We start from the raw sequence: 24,554 nt of genomic DNA on the forward strand, positions 1-24,554 counted from the left end.
ACAAGATAGTAGAAGCAAAATATTCTAAGTAAACATAGGGTTGCAATCGAAACGTTTGCGAGATAATTGCGAATGCATATTTTCGATCCGCCACTGACTTGATTGTTTGTACACATCGTAGGCTGGTCACTTTACAAGTGACGTGTCTATTATGCCTTCCATCCTGTAGAGAACGTATGGTCTGTTTACAACGCCCTCTTTAGACAGTGTTCAATTTTAAACAAAGAAATCTCGGAGTGCGCAAGGAGACAAGCATGTTTCACCTAATCTAGGAGATCCTCAATTCAGAAAATTTCCAACATTGATGCAGAATGATGAAATAAAAACGTAGGAGATATTAAGTATTTATTCGGGAAATACATCTATATCCGGGCCAGGCTAACTCCCTGCAAACATTCACAGCGCAGAATTGTTATTCTGACAAAATACTGCTTTTCTGCTGACCGCTTCGGGGAGAAGGGATCCTAACGTTGACGCTAGTTGCGCAAACAATGGGGATGCGATCCACATAATCTGCTGTTTGACTGAAGGTTTCTTCTTAGGTAAACGCACGGCAGCAGCGGTTCATGCCATAAAGGCGGGTTGCGCTGGGTGATAGCTTGTTTCGACTATGGAGTCGACGCGTTATATCTTTGCTGGTGTCTTTGGCTACTCCGCATAGGAAGAGAGACAAAAAAGTGGCGGGGTGAGAAAACAGCTTTTCATTGTTGTCAAACAAAATTCTCACATTTGCTCATTTATTACAGTTAAAATACAAATGCATGCGTTGGTCTGCATAGTCATAACACCTACGTATAACTCTTAAATTCTTTTGTATACACCTGTATTGCCTGGAGATCTATTTGTATTATGGTTCTCCATATATAAACACACGCGCACAGTTATATAGTGGAATGTTATTAAGTTTCATTTTGAAGTCCACTGTATGCACAGTCCAATAGAGACTGAACCTATAGCTTATAGTAGGGCAGCCTAACGCTGAACTTCTCTCTTAAGTGAAAAAAAAAAAAAGATGTTTATTTTCTATTCTATTCAATTGCGGGACCCGAGTCACTATGTGCCTCCTATGGAATCGAACATGGAACACCTTGAATACAAGGCGACAACGTTACCTTCATGCTATTTGGGAGGCCATAGTGGAAAGTCCCTTTATGATACCTTATAACTACACTCACACACTCACACACACACACCATCACACACACGTAGACACAATGGCCATCTTTTCAATTTTCATTCCATCCGTTTCACAAGATCATCCTTTATTGTTATTTTCACGATTATCAAAAGTGTAATTAAAACTGGTTGATTGATTTCGTGTTTCAAGTCCACTTTATGCACAGTAAGGCTAATCGTTACTGGACCTGCGATCCGAACTACTATGTGCCTCCACCGGATATCGAACCCGGAACCCCCTTATTACAAAGCAGAAGTGTCATTAAATAACATAAATTGAGAAAAAAATGCACAGACCTCTACTGCAATGTTTGTTCAATACTTGAACCAGATGCAGTAGCATTAAGGGGAGGAGGTACAGTTACACACCAATTGTGCATTTATTTCAATATCGCCCGACTGGACACTGCTACTGAAAAAAAACAAAAAAACCCTAGGTGTATCAAGAGTACGAATTTCTCTCCATGTTACAAGTGGAAGCGTTTTATTATGATGATTATTAAGCTGGAAACGACCTTTGATAAATATGATGAAAAGAATTTTCGGAATCTAATGTATTCCTTATGGGGAATCAACTTCCACATCAAGTTACGGCTAATGAAATGGAAGTTTCGACTTTTCCGCTGGTGAAATGCATCTTGAAACAGCCTTCATCCCGTTCATATAATTTTCTATTCCTTCGGAAGTTTGATATTTACAAGAGAACAAATCAAATAATACTCCCATAAGCCCAATGCATTTATCCTTGCCTCCTATGGCCATCATGGCAGTGTTGCCAAACCTGATGCGCATAAAAGAGCTAAATTTCACCTTAAATGGAGTTAAAACTGACTTTCAAGGAGTTAGATTTACGAAGTGCTTCCTAGAGTAATATTTGTTGTCAAAGGGGTGGGGCGATCCTATTACCTTTAACTCTAAATTTATGATAATATATTCTTAGTTTTCACCATCTAAATCCGCCGGCATCACCCGTCTCATGGTCGTACGAAATAGAAAAAAAAATTCCCTGATAACAATATTATGCCAATTTCACGTCAACTCGTGGCTATAAAAAATGTAGTTGGGGATATAAGGGGTGGGGCGACGCAACCAATATAACAATATCACGTAACGTGCAAAATGGATAATCATGGCAAAAGTTGGTCTATGTGGGCCGGAACCAGTGATGACATCATAGTGGGGCACGGGGCGGGAGCCCCAGTTCACAGGCAAACGAGTACACAAAATAGCCAAGAGAGCTAAGTTGGCAACAATGAATCGAACGGAAAAGCCAGGCGGAGACTGTCTCGCATGCTCTTAAAGAAAAAAAAATAACCCCTTAAGCCTAACGCTACGAACTTATTGATCACATATCGTATACTATACTAGAACTCAATGTGTCAAAATTTTTAAAAGTGTACTTTACATTGCAGAAATTTCCTGGGTGGAAAGTTTTACCCATCCCCCTCTTGAAAGATACTGGCAATCATCTCTTTCCAGATTTTGAGAAAAACTATTACTATTCCAATTCTTCTACAAACAAAATATATACCCTGTAGTAATTACCTTTTCCACATCCTTAAAGACTCGAAGAAGATTTTTACCAGCAAGCTTCTTTATGTCTTCCTCCAACCAATCATCGTGCCCCAGGAGTTCAACCAATAAGTGTGGATATCTGGATACGTCCTCCAACCCGTTAGGAGTGCTGGAAAATAAAGCATTCGTTCAGTAACTAATTAATTTACACTTACGTTTGTCACTAAGTGCACTTTATGTGCGCGGATCACTATTATGATCCATAGAACATTATTGTGTTTTTACTTTATTGGGCAAAAATTCTCTGGTTTTAAAACGAGAATGTAATTATTTAAGTATTCTGGTTCACGTAACGAAAAATTACAAGTTATTTCACCCAACACATTACAGGAGGGAGGAAATTCTAAATGAAGTGCATTACATTTGGATGTGATGAAACCATACAAAAATACATATTTCAGAATCATACTTTTCTTATTTTCTTTCCCCAAAAATTTACAAAAATGTCTTTGATGGCCTGGATACACCCACTGCTTATATTTATTACAGTTTTTTTTAGAAACACACACTTATATATATAGAAATACTACATATCCGAAAACACTCCCGCCAATGGTGGCGTGGATCACTATTGTGTTCCACTGAAATATGTTCTCTAATAATAAGTCAACAATGGATAAATTACCAATAATGGCTGAACGAGCAGAGTCCCTGGACTGTTCTAGGAAGGTAGACTGCGAACGAAGGTCAAGCAAGAGTGTTGCAGAACGGCAGCAGAAAGTCAAAATAAACGAGTGGATCACTGTTATGATCCACGGGACCACTGCACGATGCTGGGTCATCCCGTATGAGAACCTTAATGGGCAACTCACTGAAATGTTTCAACAAACTTGTTCCTCACTTCACCAATCCATGTTAGACGAAAACCGAATCATAACTCATTATATTGATGCTAAACTACGACCCACTCTTGCCGCAAGTGCAGCTATTTCACACGTTCCCAGTGAATAATTCTTTACTTGACTGACATACATTTTCCCACCACCTTATCTAGGTCAAGATTACAGCAGCTTTCATTCTCGACACTCTACGAAAATAAAACACTTAATCTTCATTCTATCACTTTATTCCTAATAAATGTTTTCCTTGACTTTAGTTTAGAAAAAAAAAACACCTTTTAGCTGTGACCGAAGTTAGAACAGGCAAACCGCCAGCTCCACAGTTTTTGTCAAACAGTTTAGGTGCCAAGTCCTGTACGTCTCCCATTTCAAGCTTTGGGGCTTTTTCTTGGAGCTATTCTGTGGACTGAGGGTCAAAAGTGCGGGATTTTTTTTTTTTAATATTTTCATTTGTATTTGTTAAACTGTTGGGAAGAGTTACTAATTGATTAATTATGTGATCTAGTCATCGTTACTTGAAAAATCTTATTGGATCTTCAATTCTTTCTACACAACACAACTTCTCAAAAAATGTCTTCATCTCCTGACCGCTGGTGCTGGAAATAGATCTGTCTGTATTTTTTTTCTATCCAGATATATTTTATCTCCATCCATTCCACAATTTACTAACTCCTCTTGAAGCCCACAAAACAAATTTACGCATGAAAGAAGATACAAAAATATCTACTTGAATTGGCAAAAAAATCGACATTTTAAAGAAAAATGCAAAACCTCGTGAAAAATTCGCATTGCATGGCAATATTCCGGACCACGTTAAGCAATCAAAAGAGCCGTGCTCCGCTGCGGAGTGGTTAGCACAGCGCGCTACGACGCCACGGGTTCCCGGGATCGAATCCCGGCCTTTGGCATGGGTGTTTGTGACTGTCCATTCATGAATTTCATCGCATCACTACTCATCCCCATCTTCGCAATTAACCAAAAGTATATCCTGTCCCAGCTAACTTGGAAACAAGGCCCCGCATAGCGTCAGAGAAGCGAGGGAAATTGAGTGGCCAGAGCGAAGCAGTACACGCTGCTGGGAAGGCAGTCGCTTTCCCCTACTACACGCAATTCCGTTCTCTTACATGTTCATTGGTGGAGCCGTATCCCGTCCCCACTTGCGCAGCGACTTGATTTCGTTTGCCTGCTCTACAGTTAGTGGCCAAACGAAACAAACAAAGAAGCAATTAAAAGAATAGAAATTGGTACATCAATTATAATTGTAAGAACACATATTTATCAAAAATACCCTTCTTTTCATATTGAATTCCATTTCAATTTCCTCGGTTTTCTTATGGAACACTATCGAATCAACGTAGAGCAAGTGTCAAGCCATTGACTGACAAAAAAGAATGTAGCCTATGTTCAAAAGTAGAAAAAATGCAAATATTAAGATTACTGAAATTAACATAAATGCAACTTACAAATTTATTCCGTCGAATCCAGCCCCGATTCCAACATGGTCGACCCCCGCAACATCTCGTATATGGTTAATATGCGCTGTGAAATTAAAAAAATACATTAGTCACAATTTTTTAAATTCTCTTCTCATAGTGTTAATGAATTTTATCTCGCTTGGGTTTTCTGGTATTTTATTAAATTATGGATAAAATTTGTATGTTTTCACTGCACTCACGAATATTTTAGAGAAAAAAAATCATGACCAAGATGTAATCAATTCAAAACTTCTGTATATAGAGCGTGTATCAAAATGTAGTAAACAACATCAGGTTTATTATTGAAAAAAGCTATCTGAAACGTAACAATGAGGTTTTTTGTATAAGAATGAGAAAATCTTCAAGTTTTGTTTACATGCGCAAGACTTTTGTAAACACGGTCATTGTGGCGCCGGTGTAATGTTAATGAAAATGTCGACTTTCATAGGTGAAGAATAAGCAGTCTGTATCTTAAAGTTTCTTGACCTCACGCCGCTACACTTCTGCATGTGTGGGGGCTTTGTGAAAGACAGAGTCTATGTGCCACGTATGTTGCAGAATGTGCAACAGCTAAAGGAGAAAATAAGAAAAGTCCTTGCTTTGGTGGATGAGGAGTTCTTGGAAAATGTGTTACAAGAACTAGAATTTCGATATGTGTGTCACATAACTGGTGGAAGCCACATTTACCCATTTGTAGTCATTTGTAGACATTCATAGAAACCTGAACATTTACTGATTGATACACAGCATATATCATTGTTGTATTCCATATAGTTTAGTCGAAATAAAATCTTAAAATTGTTTACTCTATTATGATACACGCTGTATATAAGAACTGGAATTAATGTTCTATATTTGAGTTTTCACTTTCTGAAAAAAGTTACAAGTAGTGTAAAGGGGAGCTAAGTTCTATGCTTTAAGTGTTTAAATTACACCGGTCATTTTCAACTGACTGGCACAATTTGAGAGAGCTACATCTTCAATAATGTCCCTGAATGGATCGCCTCTGGTGTTCACCCAGCCTCTAATCAAATTGGTATCCGGTGGGTAAAGGCGACTGGAGTGTGGTGCTAACAACATCACTTTCACAAATGACCTAGATTGTGAATGTGTCCCCTCAGATATGCCATCAGAGCATGTTGTAATGTGTAGAAAGTAGCTTTACCTTCTACTTTCATACAGGATTTGAAATGGACCGGAGCGGACCGGAACGGTGTTCTGGTTCATGAATATTTAAAAGCTTCTGTTCCGTTCGTTTTGTATTTTTCTTTAGATATTTCACTACTTTTAGTTTTCAACGTGAACTAAATTATTACCCCTTCGGCGGGCACGTTGAAGAACTTTGTTACCCCACAATCGTGTATCTTTGCAATGTCGACACATGACTGGCGCCACCTTACTGTCAGTTCTGTTATTCTTCCATTGAGTTTCTGCTATCGACGGAGGAAGGCGCCATTCTTCTGTCTACCTTCGTCTACAAAGCAGAGGTGATCTTCAGTTTGTTCGCATTCTTGGGGTAATTGAGTTTTCCCGTGCGAATGCTCGTGTAAGTAAATTTTTAATTTTTATTATTACATTTTTGGTTGATTTTGTATCAATTATTATTTTTATCACCGATCACTCTTATAGCAATGAAGTTTGATTTTTTTTAATACGAGTAGCTGATTACCCGACGTTGCCCGGATATTTATCCCAATCTTCTATTAGACAGGTAAATAATGAATTCCAACTATAGCATAAAATGAACTTTTGAGTTGAACGTCACTATTCACCTTAGCGACCCCGAGAACAAATAATTGCACACTAATATCAGTCGTTTTCGATTATTTTTACATGTCACCCCCCTTCCCATCTCCACCCCTAGAGGTGCCAAATGTGTCTTACCCCCACAGTATTTCTTTCCAGATTGTAAGTGATATGTGAACCAGGTTTGAAATCGATCCAGGCGTTCGAGAGTTATGCCGCAACAGACATATATGCATACATACATTTTTATATACGAGATAGATATATAGATTCCTATCTGCTCATCATGTCATTTGTCAGATAAATAACAATTTCTTATTGTATAAGTGAAAGGAAATGATAATAAACATTTGTAAACTCAAAGACACAAAAAAAGCATGTAAGAACCTTATTGTTGTATAAGAGAAAATAAATAAATGTAATAAACAAGTTTAAACTTAAAGATACAAATATATTATGTAAGAACAACAACTTACATTGATAAGAGAAGGCATACTAGTATAATTGACTTTCGTACACATAGAGGTGCTGACTGTGGCAGTCACCATTATTTAGTAATTGCTAAATTAAGAGATAGACTCTCAGTGATAAATCATAAGCAACAAAATCTAAAAGTTCTAAAATTTGATACAGGAAAGTTTACTGATGAAAGAATTAAGAAAGATTACCAAATTAAACTGTCAAATAGATTTGATGTTTTGCAGGATTTAAATGATGATGAAAATATAAATGAAACAGACGTAAATAAGAATTGGGAGCACATACGTAATGCAATAGACTCAGCAGCTAAAGACAGTATAGAATACTATAAACCGAGAAAAAGTAAGCCATGGTTCGATAATGAATGTCATAATCTAATAGAAATAAGAAATCAGGCTAGACTTAAGTGGTTAAATTACTCTGATGATGCAAATCTAAACAATTATAATAGAATAAAGCGAGAAGTTAACCGCACGTTTAGAAGTAAAAAAAGATATTACTTGAAAAGCAAAATTAACGAAATTGAAACAAACAGCAAAAACAAAAATATCAGAGATTTATATAAAGGTGTAAATGAGTTTAGAAAGGGGTAGCAAATTAAAGCAAACTTGATAAAAGATAAAGACGGTGAGTTTCTAGCTGACCCAAGCGATATTCTAAATAGATGGAAGAACTACTTTAATGACCTTTTAAATGTCCATGAAGGAGATACATCAGAAGTAAATGAAGTACACACAGCAGAAACTTTAGTTCCAGAACCTATCTTGATTGAAGTTAAAGATGCTATTAAAAGGCAAAAGAATAACAAAGCACCTGGCATTGATTTAATACCAGCTGAGTTAATTAAAAATGGTGGAAATTCATTAATATGTCAAATTCATAAATTAATTTGTTTAATATGGAATAAAGAAGAAATCCCTCAACAGTGGAAATAATCCATAATTCTTCCTGTGTTTAAAAAAGGTGATAAAATGAACTGCAATAATTACCGTGGGATTTATCTACTCTCAACAACATACAAATCATTGTCTAACATTCTTTTAACAAGAATAACACCGTATGCTAATGAAATTATAGGTGATTATCAATGTGGATCTAAACGTAACCGATCAACTACAGATCAAATTTTTCACATCAGACAGACACTTGAAAAAAGTGGGAATATTATCAAAATGTCCATCAGCTATTGATTGATTTCGAAAAAGCATATGATTCGGTCTAAAGAGATAAATTATATAATATATTAGTAGAGTTTGGAATACCTAAGAAGCTTGTTAGTATGATAAAAATATGCACCAGTGAAACAGAAAGTAAAATTCGTGTGGGTATTAATATGTGTGACAAATTTACAATTCATGAAGGGTTAAAACAAGGAGAAGCATTATCTCCATTGCTCTTTAATTTTGCCTTAGAATATGCTGTGAGGAAGGTAAAAGAAACTAAAGAAGGACTAAAATTAAATGGTGTGACTCAGTTGTTAGCATATGCAGATGATGTAGACTTACTGGGGGATGATGTGAATACAATTAAGCATAATGCTAAAATATTTTTCAAAACTGCTAAAGAGATAGATTTGGAAGTTAACAAAGAGAAAACTAAATATATGCTTACAGGCCGAAATCAAGTGTTAGGTAATTAATGAAAATCTAATTATTGATAACAACTCGTTTGAACCAGTTTCCAAATTCAAATACTTAGAATAATATTAACAAATGAAAATTATATTAAAGAGGAAATAAAAAGTAGGCTTAATTCAGGAAATGCATGTTACTTCTCTCTTCATAAACTTTTGTCTTCTCGTTTAATATCTAAGAAACTAAAAGTTAAAATATACAAAACAGAAATTTTGCCTGTAGTATTATATGGATGTCAAACTTGGCCCCTTACATTGAAAGAGAAACATAAATTGAGAGTATTTGAAAATAAGATCCTTAGGAAAATATTTGGACCTAAAAGGGATGAAGAGACAGGTGAGTGGAGAAGGTTACATAATTTAGAACTACATAATTTGTATTCATGTCCAGATATTATTAGAATAATTAAATCAAGAAGACTTAGGTGGGCAGGCCATGTGGCACGAATGGGAGAGGAAGGAGGAGTTGACAGGATTCTTGTTGGGAAACCTGATGGTAAGAGATCTGTAGGAAGGCCAAGACGAAGATGGAGGGACAACGTTGAGATGGACCTAATGGAAATCGGTAGGGATGGAAAAAAGTATAAAGATCTTGCTGAAGATAGGGAAAGATGGAAGGCCTGTGTTGCTGCAGCCATGAATCTTCGGGTTTAAGAAGGCTAGAGAGTTAGTTAGTTAGTTAAGGACAACAACTTATTTTATGAAAGTAATAAACATTTGTAAATTTTTCTAAACTCAAAGACCCAAATAAAGAACGCAAGATCCTTATTATTTTACAAGCGGAAATAAATAAATATCATAAATATGTTTAAACTCAATGATACATAAATATGTGTATGAGTGAAAATAAATAAATAAATTAAAAATATGAATTGTATATTCAAAGACACATATATAGAATGTACATATCTAAATAAAAGTATTCAATTATAAATGTAGAACAAGCATCCTTTTAAATGAAGAATGGATGAGGCAACAAAGTCCCCCACACGCCCGCTGATGTTACAAAAAATGACGCGCCGCTGGAGGGTTATAGTGCGCGTCAAATCTCCTTCATATGGTCTTGAACGGCTGAAAAGCACCAGCGAATCACAGACGTGCGGCGTTGCCGTGCTCTTCGTTACAAGGCGTTTCCCTTAACCACGCTGTCTTTTCCGCGTGAGATTTCGACATGGCACCGCTGCAGTACGCTGTTATTGGCTATCGGCATATGCAGGAGATTTGACGCGTACTCTAATAATCTTTAATATATTATAATAATAGATTGAACATATTATATAATAGATTAATCGTTACAGCATTCATGAAACTTTCCCCATACATGAAAATGTGTTGTAGAAATTGACGTCATCTGTGTCGCCTAAGTTTGAGACCAGTACAGAGCGCTAGGGCTGCAAACAGTATACAATCTGCAATGTTCAATTTTTTCTTGAATTCCACCTGGTCAGTGCTTTTCTGTCATTCATTCTTCTTTGCCCCGGTTAACCAAACAGTAGAATTTCAATTCAGTCAAACAATAAGTCCAATTCATGATCACACGAAAAATAACATTGAAATATTGATTGAATTTGTTGTTTTAAGTCCATTTCATGCACAGTAAGGCTAATCGGGATTGAACATACAGCTTAAAGTGGGATCCGAACCACTTGTGCCTCCACCGGGTATCGAACCCGGCACCCCTTGATTACAAGGCGGCGACGCTACCACTGCGCCATTGGGGAGGAACATCGCTGGCACAAACCGATTTTCAATGAAAATTATTAAGACAAAGTAGTAAGGATATGTACCTTTAGGTGGCCGCGGTGGCTCAGTCGGTAACGCGTCTGACTACCATGCTCAAGGTCCCGGGTTCGATCCCCGGCCGGTTCAAATCCGGGAACTTTTCTAACGGTGGAAGCGGCCCCGGCGCCTACCCAGCGTCGAATAACATGGGTACCTGGGGGAAACCCTGGGGGGTAAAGGCGGTCAGGGGCGTGATGCTGATCACATCACCCCCACTCACGACCGGATCAAGAAAGTGTGGGGCGTTACCCCCACACCCCCTATACGACTTCATGGCGTGGTGCTATGCACAGGGGAATACTTTACCTTTTTTTACCTTTATCTCAAAATGTTCCCTCTTTTTTTGCGAGGTGACTATCATTAACGATTTCTGTCTGTTTATATTTTTTAAAAAAGACAATTCCAGAAGTCTCTTGTCGAACGTAATTCACATTATTTGATGTTTATGTAATTTTTAAATATTAACAATTATTAATTGTAAAAAAGCGCGTTATATCAGTATTCGTTAATCTCGCCGCTATAGTTAGTCAGAGACATAAAGAAATATAAAACTACACCCGTGAACAGTAAAGCGATCCGTTTCGTGAAAATTTCCATCAGGAGCCCTGCCCTTATACACTTATTCAAAAACAAAAAAACTTATCTGACAGATGGGATTTATTTAGGGTGGAGCCGTTACCGGTGGTATCGATATCGGCTATTATCGCTTGGAATTCATCTATCGATACCAGCCGATATTTTCCCGGCATTTTGGTCTTTCTCGGGATTCGCAAAAATGCTGCACGACACTTTCTAATTATCCTGGAAATTATGCAACTTCTAATTTTGCACTAATTTTGCACATAAACTATATTTTTTGATTACATAACATCTGTTTTAATATTCTGATTTAATTCTTGAATACTCTAAACCAAATTTCTTGGTAATATGATGTATATTATTGAATAATAATAATTACAGACCAGTATTGATCAGCCAGTGGCGGAGTGGTTAGCACAGCGCGCTACGACGCCAGGGGTCCCGGGTCGAATCCTGGCCTGGGCATGGAAGTTTGCGAGTGTCCAATCATCAATTTCATCATATCATAACGCATCCACATCTTGGCAAATTAGACAACACTGGCACAAAAAGCGAAGAAAAATAAAGCAAATCAAAACAATATTGATCAATATTTTGAGCAAATTTTAAATATTGCAATTTTCAAGTATCGGTATCGGTGGGAATCGGTAAAAGTATTGGTATCGGTTCAAAGTGGTATTGGCTCAGCCTAAGATATAATGTTAGTGTTCGATTCATTCTGTTATGTATTATTCTCTCTCTTTCTCTCTCTGTCTCTCTCTCTCCGCTCCTCTCTCTCTTGTTTCCCCACTCTCTCACCCTTTCCCCGATACTGCAACTGCTTTTCTGTTCTTGGAAGAGCAGAAGGACATTGCATTACCAGGGTGGATATGCATTGCATGCCTGCGCCCTCTGTGAAAGCGAACATTGTCCGCATTTCAGAGATTCCCGCGTGTGCCGTGCTAGAACCGCGGACGCGACAGAGCGCGAGATGGTTTTTGCTCCGTTCAGCCGTTCCTCTGTTTTCCCCTCCCGGGATAAAACCTCTCCGGTTCCTTGTCCGGCAACCGAAATGCCAGGAGACTTTCGCCCCGTTTTGATGTCTGTACACCCGGCGTTTCGGCATGACCAATCAATGTCTCCGGTCATCGAGGACGCCGATAAATCCTCGTCGATGCTGCCTCCGGGTAGACAATAGAGATGTTTTCGCCCGGAGCAAGGAGATGAATCCGTAAACCGCATCGCCGCGGGTCCCCTGCCAACCGTTCAGTTGCCAAACTTTTCCTCTGATGAGAAGGCTCTCTGATTACGCGTCAATGGTCAAGATATGGCGAACGAATCCGAAAAGCCAATTAAAGCGCTTCCAAATACCCAGAAACATTTCCTCTTTTGGTCAAAATTCCTCGCATCGCCATTCATAAAACTTTGTGTGATTATATTTACTATATCTTACATGACGCACAGAACCAATCAAAGGCGTAAATAAAATCATGTTTACATTTTATATGACGCACATAACCAAACAAAGGCGTAAATAAAATTATGTGTACATCTTACATGACGCACATAAGGAATCAAAGGCGTAAATAAAATTATATTTACATCGTACATGACGTACATAACGAAACAAAGGCGTAAATAAAGTTATATTTACATCTTACATGATACACATAATGAAACAAAGGCGTAAATAAAATTATATTTACGTCCTAAATGACACACGTTAACGAAACAAAGCTGTAAATAAAATTTTATTTACATCTTACATGATACACATAACGAAACAAAAGCGTAATTGAATTATATTTACATCCTACACGAGGCACATAACGAAACAAAGGCGTAAATAAAATTATATTTACATCATTTTATTTTTATATTTCACCCATGACACAAAATTGTTCGCTTCTAGCTACAAATCTGGGAAAGTGTTTTGAGGGTAGTAATGTTTAATCAACAGTGTCAAGTTTCATATATCATTGCACAGGAACTGTAAGAAAAATGTTACTTAACTATCAGTAGAATAGTTACTTTCATATCAAAAACAAAATATATGTATATATACATGGACGTATTTAAGGGGGGGTTCAACGGGTCCAACCCCCTCCCCTTTCGGTTCAGTAAAAATACCAGATTACCTGTAATATTCGCTTGTTCATAAAAATGTCTTCGTACTTATTTTATTTTCCTAAATTGGAGACGTATAGAACGAAATACGGATGGGAAGGAAATTATATAATTCCATACAACAGATGGGACTGCAGATCAAATGTCTGCAATTTCCTGATAGTTTCGGAATTTCTGCGATAAGAAACTGCATTGGGACTGTCAAATATGTTATATTGTTTTCCCTTGAGTCTTCTCAAAGGAATTTTGTTTTTATAAACGCAGTGCAAATAAACCAGGGAAACACCGTACGATTCTCAAGTTGTTTGACACAAGATGTACAGAAAACTATCAATACTAAGTAGGGTGACGCGAAATTTTGTTCACTAATTGTAGAAACTTTACAGAATTTAAAATTTACTAGTAGAAGAGAAACATTGCAGCAACCTGTTTGGAATTTGAAATACCTCCACTTGTTCTAACAAAATTGTTTTCATGCAATGCAAGATTATGTTGGGCACTTCAAAAGGTGCACTGTTCAATACTGTGAACATGTCAGTATTCTAATAGAGATATTTGGAGGTACATAGTGGTTCTGATCCAACTTTAAGCTGTAGGTCTACTCCCAATTAGCTTTAGTGTGCATAAAGTGGACTTAAAACACAAATTCAATCAATCAATCAAAATCTAATAGAGATATAAAAAAATAGAGAATTCTGAGAACTTTAATGAAATTCATTCCAAAGCAGAGAAAGTACAAAGATACTACTTATGTTGGAAGAAATGAAGAGACCTAGAACACCCAACCGTCAAATATAATAGAATAGAATAGGAACATTGCACCAGCTGAAAGACCCAATGAATATTACAAAGTAAACCGTTATCGTCTATTTTTTTAAACATTTTGTAGTAGAATTGAACTGACATTTCTCTGAACACAGTCAACACATTGCAAAATTGCAACACATTATTCCAGAAATATGAAATGGCTATCTCTCATGCATTGGAACAGTGTGTCAAAATGTTGTATGGCCTGGCTGATAGATTCGACTTAGATAGCCTGATCATAACTAGGCCTGCTATACGTCCCGGATTTTCCGGGGCAATCCCGGAATGATATAATTTTTTTCTGGTATCTGGAATAGTATCTTCGGGATGCAGAAATTACTGGAATCGGGTGGAAAAGAAGAAATGATTATAGCTATACATTCCGGAACGTTAGCTATTACTATTTAAATGCGTAATATTAAAATGGTCATTTTACTAAAATGTCTAACTGTACATTTGAACCACTCCCTCTCGATAATACAAGGGTTATCGAGTTACAAGAAGATGCTGCAAAGATAGAGGAAGTGTACCAAAAGCAGCCCCCTGCATTTCTGCTCTGAATGGTGATGCAGCTTGGCGAATATACTTGGAGTTGATAGTTTACGTCATTGTAGCATGTAGTTGTTGCGCCCACTTTGATTACTGCGTTCATTGTTCTCCAATCATCTCGTGAGTGATTTTGGAGAAGTGGAAAGTTATATTACTACCACGTTGAATTGCTGTACTTCGGTCATCTGAGAGTAATTGCGTTAATTCTTGTATATTCTTAATCCTAAGTATAGTAGCTCTCTTTGTTTGTAATTGTCAAGTAATGGATAGAAATACGTGAGAAATATTTATCATTAAAAAATAACCCCTGGTGGTCCTACAGTGGGCCCTCATTTTGGTTCCTCAAGTGGTCCACTTGTGTAGTTGTGGAACAAGCACAGACTGCATTTTCGCCTACATTCTAATCATGGAATTTTGGTACAGGTTCCAAAGGAATAGATGTGACGAGAACAGGGAATAAACTAAGAACGAGAATCAAGAAAAGATGGCCATATAGATTCCACACGAAGAGAAACGACGATCTCGAAGAAAGTTTGTGCGTAATACTGTCTGTTTAACATTTCAGAAAACGTTTTATTTTATTCAACAGGCTTTCATGTATCGTATTTTAGCGTATATCACTATAATTTATGCTGTTGCTGATTTTAATTGTACTAAATATAAGGGGGGGGGCTATTTTAGGATCGTTTTTTTTAAAACTTCAAAATTGCATCTCTTCAAAAAATAGAATTTTCACAATGCAGCCATTTTTTTCTCGCTACGGGAGGAGACATGCTGTATAAGAACACAGTGTACTATTTGAGGATCTAGTATCGCTTATTTTGGCTCTATTGTTTCCTCGATATGCGTCAAAAACAAAAGGGGCCCCACATTTGGTACACTTCCTCTATTTGACTTCACGATAGCGCCGCCACCTGCTAGCAGTACTGAATTTTAGTTGCAAATCTCTTCCATTTCCATTTCCACTATTTACTGTAAACAGCCAGTGCTGCTTTGGTGCCGGCATTGTGCAGTCCGTAGTTTTCGAATAAAGTTTAGACATTGTGAGAAGCAGCTACACAACAAGCTTCCGGTCAGTATTGTCCCGGAGTTTCACTTATGAAATGTTGAACCCCCCTTACTAGAACTATATATACGGCCATGGGCCATGTATACATATATTACTAGTTAGCAGTTATCAAAATGGACGATATTTAAATTCATTCATAATTTCCGCTTCTTAATTATAAAGAACACTGAATCATTGCTTATTATTTATGAAAAAGCTAGAAAAAATACAATTGAACCTACGTACATAAAAGAAAGAAAATCAGAGTGAACTTGTGTAACAAATTTCTTAGGTACTGTCCGATTGCTTTGACAAGTTATTAAAGATTGCAATGGGGGACTTTTCTGTTTCCAGATGGTATCCCTCTTGGGCCATTCATCCCATACCTACATGACGCACACACTATCAAACTAATGCACACATAATTATATTTACTGCATCCTACACGACACACAGACAAAGAAACTAATACATAAACGCAGAATTTTGAATTTTCATCTTGATCTGATTGTCTGTCTATGGCAGTCAAATAATCTCAACAAACAACATAAGTTTAACCTTCTATATCTTAGAACTACATAAAGCTAAAAGCATGCAACTTGGAGCATAGGCGCCGACTTTAGGGGGCAAAGCACTTCCTGCCCTCCCAAAATTCACGTGAAGGGACAGATTTTATATGTATTTGCAATTATTCCAACCTTGCCCCCCCCAAAAAAAATATATCTTATGTTAGCGCCTATGATTTGGAGTACCGAAAGATATGTATAGTGTGAACATAATTCGAGAAAAGTTTGCCGATTGGCAAGTTTATTTGTATATTCATGTCAACAATCACACAATTTGAGATTTGTTGATTACTCTGAAATTACAGCAGCCACAAAATCAAATTCAAAGGAAAACAGGCACTGGTACAGTGAGAAAGTTATTGTCCGACCGTCTGTCAAACAGATCACACATTGACAACAGTCGGCATTATATGGAACCATATAGTGTGTATATATATATGAATGTTTGTATGAGAGTGAGTGGAAGTGTGCATATATATAATTGGTTTGGAAATTTTTAAAGTGGCAACACTGCTATATATACGCCAAGAAACGTAACCGGTGCTTCTCGATTATACCACATGTTAGTGTGGTACCTAACCTACCTCCCAGTAAATGAACTCTTCCATCCAACACTAGGCGCATGCGCAGTGACGAGAGGAATAGAGTATCGTTGGAGTTGGCGGTCTAAAGTTGTTTAGATATGCAGTCACAACAATGTTTTCGAAGCAGGAACAGCGACGTTGGATAAAGATGTAATATGCCCGCGGCCCTACAGCACGACAAGTGTCTATGTAGCAATAGGGGTTCAAATCAGTTTAAAAGGATGGTTGTTCATTACCACGAAAGAAAAACCTGAAACATGTGTACAAAAAAACAAGAATAAAACATGTGGGTGCAATGTTCAGCTTTGAAAGGTCCAAGTTCGACTAATGGTTAAAGACGAATAAATTCTATACCCATCGGTCTTTAGACTCAAGCCAGCTGTAAATTCTAGGCTATAAATGAAAGTCATCAGGACACTTTAATTATGCACTGTTACAACTGCTTACCGCTCATTACATACCAACATTGCTCAACAAGCGAGCATCGCAGTGCGCCCCCAGACCCAGTCAGCACTGGTTAAAAACAGATGACACTCTCGGCGCGGAAAGCGTCATATCCGGATAGGCACTAATCTTTACAGTACGAGTATCCCTGACGTATATACTGTTCACACTTGAAGCACTGTGTTTAACTAACTCCTTTCGGAGTACTGCGTATCACTATCCTCGGAACACTGTGTATGAATGAAAACTCACTAGCAAGTGCTCAACAATTCTTCCACCCTTGAGTCTTGGTAGCACTCCACCAAAGGGAACTGTTCTTCTTTCATATTGGTCAGTTTCCTGTAGATCCGCGCAACTGGGCTGCGTGTGTGCCTTAGGGGATGACTCGGTTTTCACGAGTGACGAAGCACAAAAAAAAAACTGCCTGCGTGAAGTGGTTAAAAGTATTTGGTTTAATTTAATTTAAACCTCATGTACATTTGTTGCGAGGGTTGTTGCTTCTGACGTCTCAATTTCTTTATGTCTTTCCTGGATGGTTTAACGTCATGATCGCGATGACATATTTCGTCCAGATCTTGGACAGAGGGTAAAGTTTAAATTCCCATATCATTCATGCTGTTCTGGAACTGTCTGAAATGCAGACGGGCTGGCTGGACATCGGAAGTTATGACGTCGGCTCATGTCTTTCTTGTACATTCCTAGATGGGCGTTTTGTTGACGCCAAGCAGCTGGGCTAAATCATGAGAATAGACAGTTCCTCGTTCCCCAAGTCCATGCGGAAAGTAAGAGATGTGTTCCAGCAGGAGATGTTGGGACATTTAAACTTTAAATGTCTGTAACGCCGTGATTAGTGGTACTTCTCTATTGGCCAAATGCATCTCCAATTTTCGACCATCTGCAGTGCACGAAAGTTATGTTGACAGGTGGCCAAATGGAATCTGGAGGAAGATCAGAGTTCAGAGCGAGAATTGACTGGTATCCATCTCTGGGTGTAAGTTTCTCAGAACACGGGGTGTTTGGCTCCGTGGGTGGAGAGGGTGTTGAGAATGTTGGCTGGATAGAGACAGCCGTGTCATTTTGGAGTGCGAAAAATCTGGGGAAGTTTTAGGCAAGACCGTAATTGCAAATCGGTCATATGTCATCAATGTTTTCGTGACGCGTGCGGGGAATCTGAGTTGCATTTTGCAGGACAATTCCCAGGCTCATGTGGCGCAATCTGTGGCTAATTGTTAGCTCGGTGGGACTGGAAGGTGTTCTGCTTCCCAGACGTAAGCCCCTATGACTATGGTTTGATCCCTAAGATGAAGGGCATTTGGTTCTGAATTATTTCAGAGATTCTTGAGGCAATAGACCGCTCCATTCGAACCATCCACAGAAACAGGTGCCGCTACTGAAATATTACGACCTGCACATCGCTGGCAACTGTTGTACACAAAGCTGGTGACTACAACGAAGGGCTGTAAAAGTTTCACAGAGGTATCTCTTTTGTGTCATTTGTAAATAAATAGTTGCTACAATTAAATTTCCAACCCACGTATACATATATAAGGGTTGCACAAATGAAACTAAGACTTTTTTCGTAGCGTCGTAGCTTAACTATGCAGAGCTTTGTGTTTTCTCTTGTAGTTGCATGTAAGAAAGCATACATCGTCTGACGGCGCAGTGTGTTGTTTACATGTGCAGAAGCACGTTCACAACATGGATTCATCCAAAAAGGCCCAGCAACAGTTATTCAAATTTTGAAGGCAGAAGGTCTTAGTGGAGCCGAAATTTATCGTCGTATGAAGAATGCGTATGGGAATGTGCGTCTGCCACGCAGAGGTGTGGTGAATTTCGTGACGGACGTGTGCGCACTGAGGATATGCCTAGACCTGGTCAAGCACACTCAGCCATCACTGAGGAATCAATTACAGAAACATTGTCATTGAGCAAGGGAACTGTTCTCCACTGACTGTTGGGATACCACAAGGTTTGTGCGCAGTGGGTCCCCAAGCATCTTTCTGTGGAGCAGAAGGCTGGACGAATGGATGATACCTTAAATACATTTAAATTATTATTAGATTTTTGGTACTATGTCGTTGTATTATTCTTATTATTAATAAGTCAATGTTACTCAACGGTAAGCGATGACACTCGGTGAAGTACACGGACTCGTCTCAGGTACAGGGATAGTGTTAGGCAAAGACAATGCTTCATAGCACAGAGGAATGAAATCACATTATTGCAGTAGACATAATCTACACGATTTATTATTTATTTATTGCAATTATAATGCAAACGGGCTTAGTACGAAGATGAGGATTTCGCTTTGGCGATGTCTTGACTCAACTAAAACACATAACCTCAATGCGTGGTTATCGGCATGCTTATGATCACACAGGCCTAGCTTGCGTCCCGAACTACCATACCAAGATGTATGCACAACACCAAGCAGTTCTTTTAAGTTAAAAATCTTCGACTATCTCTGACGCTATATCCTCGCTTTTATACTCTTTCAAGATCACAGATCAAATACAGATGAATCACTTAGGCTACTATTTACAAAAATATGCTACCAACAAAACTGACATCTATAGAAGTTTAGAAATACAAATTCACATTGTTCACTATCTCAAATACGTATTAAGATACATTGAATTATTCATAATAGAGCGTAAAATACAATAAATATTAAAACAATATATACGTACATTACAAACAAGGTGCTATTTACGTACATATGATAACACGAAAATTACGCTTTCTTTCATAAAAATTAAAATATATATATCAGTGACATATTTTGAAGTGATGATGTAACCCAAGTATGGATCATATCATGGGTGTTTGCATGGAGTATCTGCTGGGTTACCAAGCAGACGGGAGTCCGTTTCCTTCCACGATTGTGGCCGCAGATGAAATGGGGTGTCACCACATCGACACAGCCACGAAACGGATGAGTATGGAATGGAAGCATTCTAACTCACCACATCCAAAAAGGCTCATTCCTCCATCAAAGCTGGAAACGTGATGCTTACTTGTTTCTTGGACGAGAAGGGACCATTGCTTTTGGATTAGCTGGATGTAGGTGGGAATGTTAACTCAACCACATACTACACTACCCTAAACAAATTTAAATCGGACGTCAAGAGTCCAATGTTGTCCAATGGGGTTCTTCTGTTGAACAACAACTCACGCCTTCATGTTGCACAGGTGTGCCGTGATTTGCTGCGGCATTTCCGCTGGGAAGTCCTCGACCATCTTCCCTAGAGCTCCAATCTCTAATCCTCCGACTATCACATCTTCGGGCCACTAATAGACATCTGAAGGGCCGCCGGGTCGCCAACGATGCTGAGGTTTGTGACGCCCTTGAAGATTGGTTCCGTAGTCAACCACGGACGTTCTTCGCTCAAGGTATCCATACCCTTGTAACACGCTGGGACACTTTCTTGAACAGACAAGGTGACTATGTGTAGAGAATATGTCACCCATGTATCACTTTTAGTTCCTGTATGTTCATATATACCAACCAATAAACCATTAGACCAAGAGTATCACTTTTATTTGGGCAACCCCTATATAATAGATCCAAGTCATACTCAAACTTTGTACCCCTCACCTTAAGTCAGAAACGTTCCTGGTCTCTTTCATTCAAACCTGCGTGTACCCTCGCCAGGAATCTAACCGGGTACATCTAGTTAACAAAGCAACATTTTTATTAATTTGGCGATCAGGAAATCTTTCTAAGTTTCAAGATTTAGTAATACTGAGTTGGACAACAGGTGTAAGTTAAGGATTTCTGCTCAAAATGCACTTTACTGAGGTGAATTATTTTTAAATAAATTTACCAAATTCGTTCTACACAAGTAATAGATATTTTAAGATACCTGTTTCTCATATACGAAAGAGCAAGTTGCTTGTACTCACCTATAACGTCTCTTGTTGAGGCAGTTTCGCTGCAGGTGACGAAGTACGTGTAAAAAGCTACCATCACGACTCCACCGTTCTTCGCCTGTTAAGAAGAAAAAACGACTTGATATTGTATTTTATATACTGACTAAAGCCAGTCTCACACTGTAGTTAAGTAGGTCCTCACTTCCCGACCCACCTTCAATGTTAAAGTGCGATACAAGCTCAGAGTACGGAGTGAATTTAGGGTACACTTTGTCTTCTTTGCACTTTATGTACCTCAAGAATTTAGACTGAATCGTTTCTATTTCCCTCATATGTTTTTGTCCAAGGGCTGCCATATTGCCAATGCATATTCTACGAGTGAACGTGTTAGGGAGACATACAAAGTTATTAATATTGATGTACTTTCCAGATCTTCCCTACATCTTTTTATGAATCCTAATTTCTTATACGCTTTGTTAAAGACACGATGGATATGCTCTTTAACACATAGGTTTGCGTCATATATGACACCCAGATCCGTGAATTCAGTTACCCTTGTTATTTGTTTTTCTCCCATCTGATACTGGGAATTTCTTATTGTTTGAGTGTTTGTTATAGACATTACCTGACATTTATCAAGATGAAATAAAAGTATATTATTTTCGCTCCAATTCGCTCCTATTTACGTCTGCCTGCAAATCAAGGCTGTCTTCGTCAGAACAAATTGTTCGAAATATTTTACATCGTCAGCAAATATAAAGCATACATTTGATAATAATTTTCGGGAGGTCGTTAATAAAGAGTAAGAAACGGAGTGGGCCCAAATTGGATCCCTGCGGCACCCCAGAAGGCGTAGGGTATTCCCAAGATACGTATCCTCTATAATTGACAAATTGCTCTCGGTCCATTAGGTAATATTTTAGCAGCATAATTACGTTTTTAGAAATATTGATATCCGATAGCTTCTGAAGTAAAATGTCATGATTTACCGAATCGAACGCCTTGGCCAGGCCAGCATAGAATATCAACCTGTCTCCTTTCGTCTAATTCATAAGCTACAAAATGTGTAAATTCGGCAAGGTTTGTGATTATCGACCTCCGTGATATTAAAACCATGTTGCATGAAAGATATAGCCGGACATACGTTGGCCATTATCCTCCCGTACAGTATTTCTTCAAAGATTTTGCAAAATTCTTGTAGAATTGACACTGGCCTAAAGTAATCAATGTTCTTTGGATTTGCCTTTTTTTGGGATGGAATTAACTTTAGTGATTCTCCATTTTGATGGGAAGTTGTGATGTTCTAAAATTTTATTGAATATTACATTCAACGGTTTTATTAGCGGTTCAGCGCACCCCTTGACCACATAGGGAGGAATGTTGTCCATCCCAGCTTCTTTTTTGTGTTTCAACATTTTAATTGCTTCCTCGATCCCGTTCGATTCGATACGCGATATATCGAGTTGGGAAAGCACGCCGGTTTCGCAGATATCCGATTCAACTATAGAGTACTGTGAAGCATCTTTGTACACTGATAGAAAATAGGTAGCAAATGCATTTACAATATCGTGCCCATTGTGTAAGATTTCATTGTTGTATTCAAAAGTATTACTACCCGAATCCCTCTTTTTATTTCTAATGTAAGTCCATACATTATTTACCTCTATCCTTATGTTTTCCTCCGTCTCACGGATGTATATTTTGTACGCTGCTGTTTCCCCTTTCTTTATCTCTTTCCTAATATTCTCGTATTTCCCTTCATGATACTCTGCGTTGCAATTACCTTTTTCCCACTTTTTGTAATGATATAATTTTGACTCTATTTTCCTAATAATGTCACCATTGAACCACACAGGATATTTAGGTACCTTGATGTGTTTCAGTGGTACACAAGTCATTCAAAATATTATAAAAAATATCATAAAACATATTAGTTAGTGCATCGGCATCCTCAATATCGCATAGATTTACACAGTTAGAGTCTGTTAATTTTCGATATATAGAGACTCGAAGTTCGCTTTTTTGAAATTATATTGAAAATGTATATTTTCCGCTCGAGTTGAAACATTCCGCGCCCTGTTCCTAATCTCGATCAACAAGGGGGGGGGGGGGGGCGGTTGATGTGCATCTTCGGGTACGAGAGCGTCGGTTTCTCTGTGCACAGAGACGTTTCCTGCATTAGATAACACGAGATAAAGTGTTCTATCCCTAGCGTTAGTGACCCAATTTAGAGTTTTTAAATCAAAGTAACCGATAAAATTTGACAGGTCCCTGACATGCTAATAACTGCTGAAGACTTGGGAAAATAATGTTTTCTCTTAAAAGAATGAGACAATAATATTGGCACTTTTAAAAACTGCAGCACATGTAACCCGTGGCAGTGAATGTGAGTATATAACATATATTATTTCAAGTTGATATACCACTTTACGAACACTAGAATAAAGTTGCATTACACGTCTATTACGACAGAAGTTGCTTATTCTAATGAAATCCTTCTCGTGCGGTTTTGAAATACTAGGTCGTTCAAGTCAATCGGGAACTTTTTTTTTAAAAAAAATAGAAGAACAAATTTCAAAGTGTGGTAACTGGATTTATTTTTCCACATAACCTCCTGCTACAGTTATACACTTATCCCAGCGTTTAACTAACGCCTGGAAAGCTTCCGCATAGAAGGATTTATCATTACGGCGGAACCATTGTAGGACAGCATTCTTCACTTCATCATGAGTGTTGAAATGTTTTCCTCCAAGGAATTCCTTCAGGGGTCCAAACAGGTGAAAATCACTTGGCGCTAAGTCAGGACTATAGGGGTGTGTGGTAATATCTCCCAGCCGATTTCCTGGAATGTTTGGAATGTGTGTTGAGCGGTATGCGGTCGTGCATTGTCTTGCAAAAAGAGAACACCCTTTGTGATGAAACCCGGACGTTTCTTCCCTAAACTCTTATGCACATCACGCAGAACACGGCAGTAATACTCACTGTTGATAGTGACACCATGGGGTAAAAAATCAACGTGAATAATCCCCTGTTTATCCCAAAAGACACTTGCCATCACTTTACCAGCAGACGCAACTGTTCGAAATTTCTTGGGAGGTGGTGATTCCGTATGCTTCCACTGCATCGATGCTCTTTTGGATTCTGGAGTGAAATGGTGAACCCATGTTTCATCATATGTCATGATGCGATTCAGAAAATCCTGGCCTTCCATGTCATAGCGGTCCTTGAGTTCTCTACAGACTTCAACTCTTCTGTGTCGGTCAAAAGCGGACAGTTGCTTTGGGACCCACCG

General features: G+C 38.3%; 1 protein-coding gene across 1 annotated transcript in view; it reads right to left on the reverse strand.

Annotated features, from left to right (window-relative positions):
- Positions 1-362: 362 nt before the first annotated feature.
- LOC145980196 (dipeptidase 1-like) overlaps positions 363-24,554 on the reverse strand; it is a 103,178-nt gene continuing 78,986 nt past the window's right edge. The window contains exons 8-11 of the mRNA XM_083113225.1: positions 21,296-21,380; positions 5,054-5,129; positions 2,722-2,860; positions 363-386 (exon numbers count right to left, since the gene is read on the reverse strand). Coding sequence (XP_082969351.1) covers positions 363-386; positions 2,722-2,860; positions 5,054-5,129; positions 21,296-21,380 — 324 coding nt within the window. The remainder of the gene's footprint in view (positions 387-2,721; positions 2,861-5,053; positions 5,130-21,295; positions 21,381-24,554) is intronic.

The sequence above is a fragment of the Lepisma saccharinum genome, chromosome 27, assembly GCF_977018435.1.
Source record: "Lepisma saccharinum chromosome 27, izLepSacc3.1, whole genome shotgun sequence".
NCBI lineage: Eukaryota > Metazoa > Arthropoda > Insecta > Zygentoma > Lepismatidae > Lepisma > Lepisma saccharinum.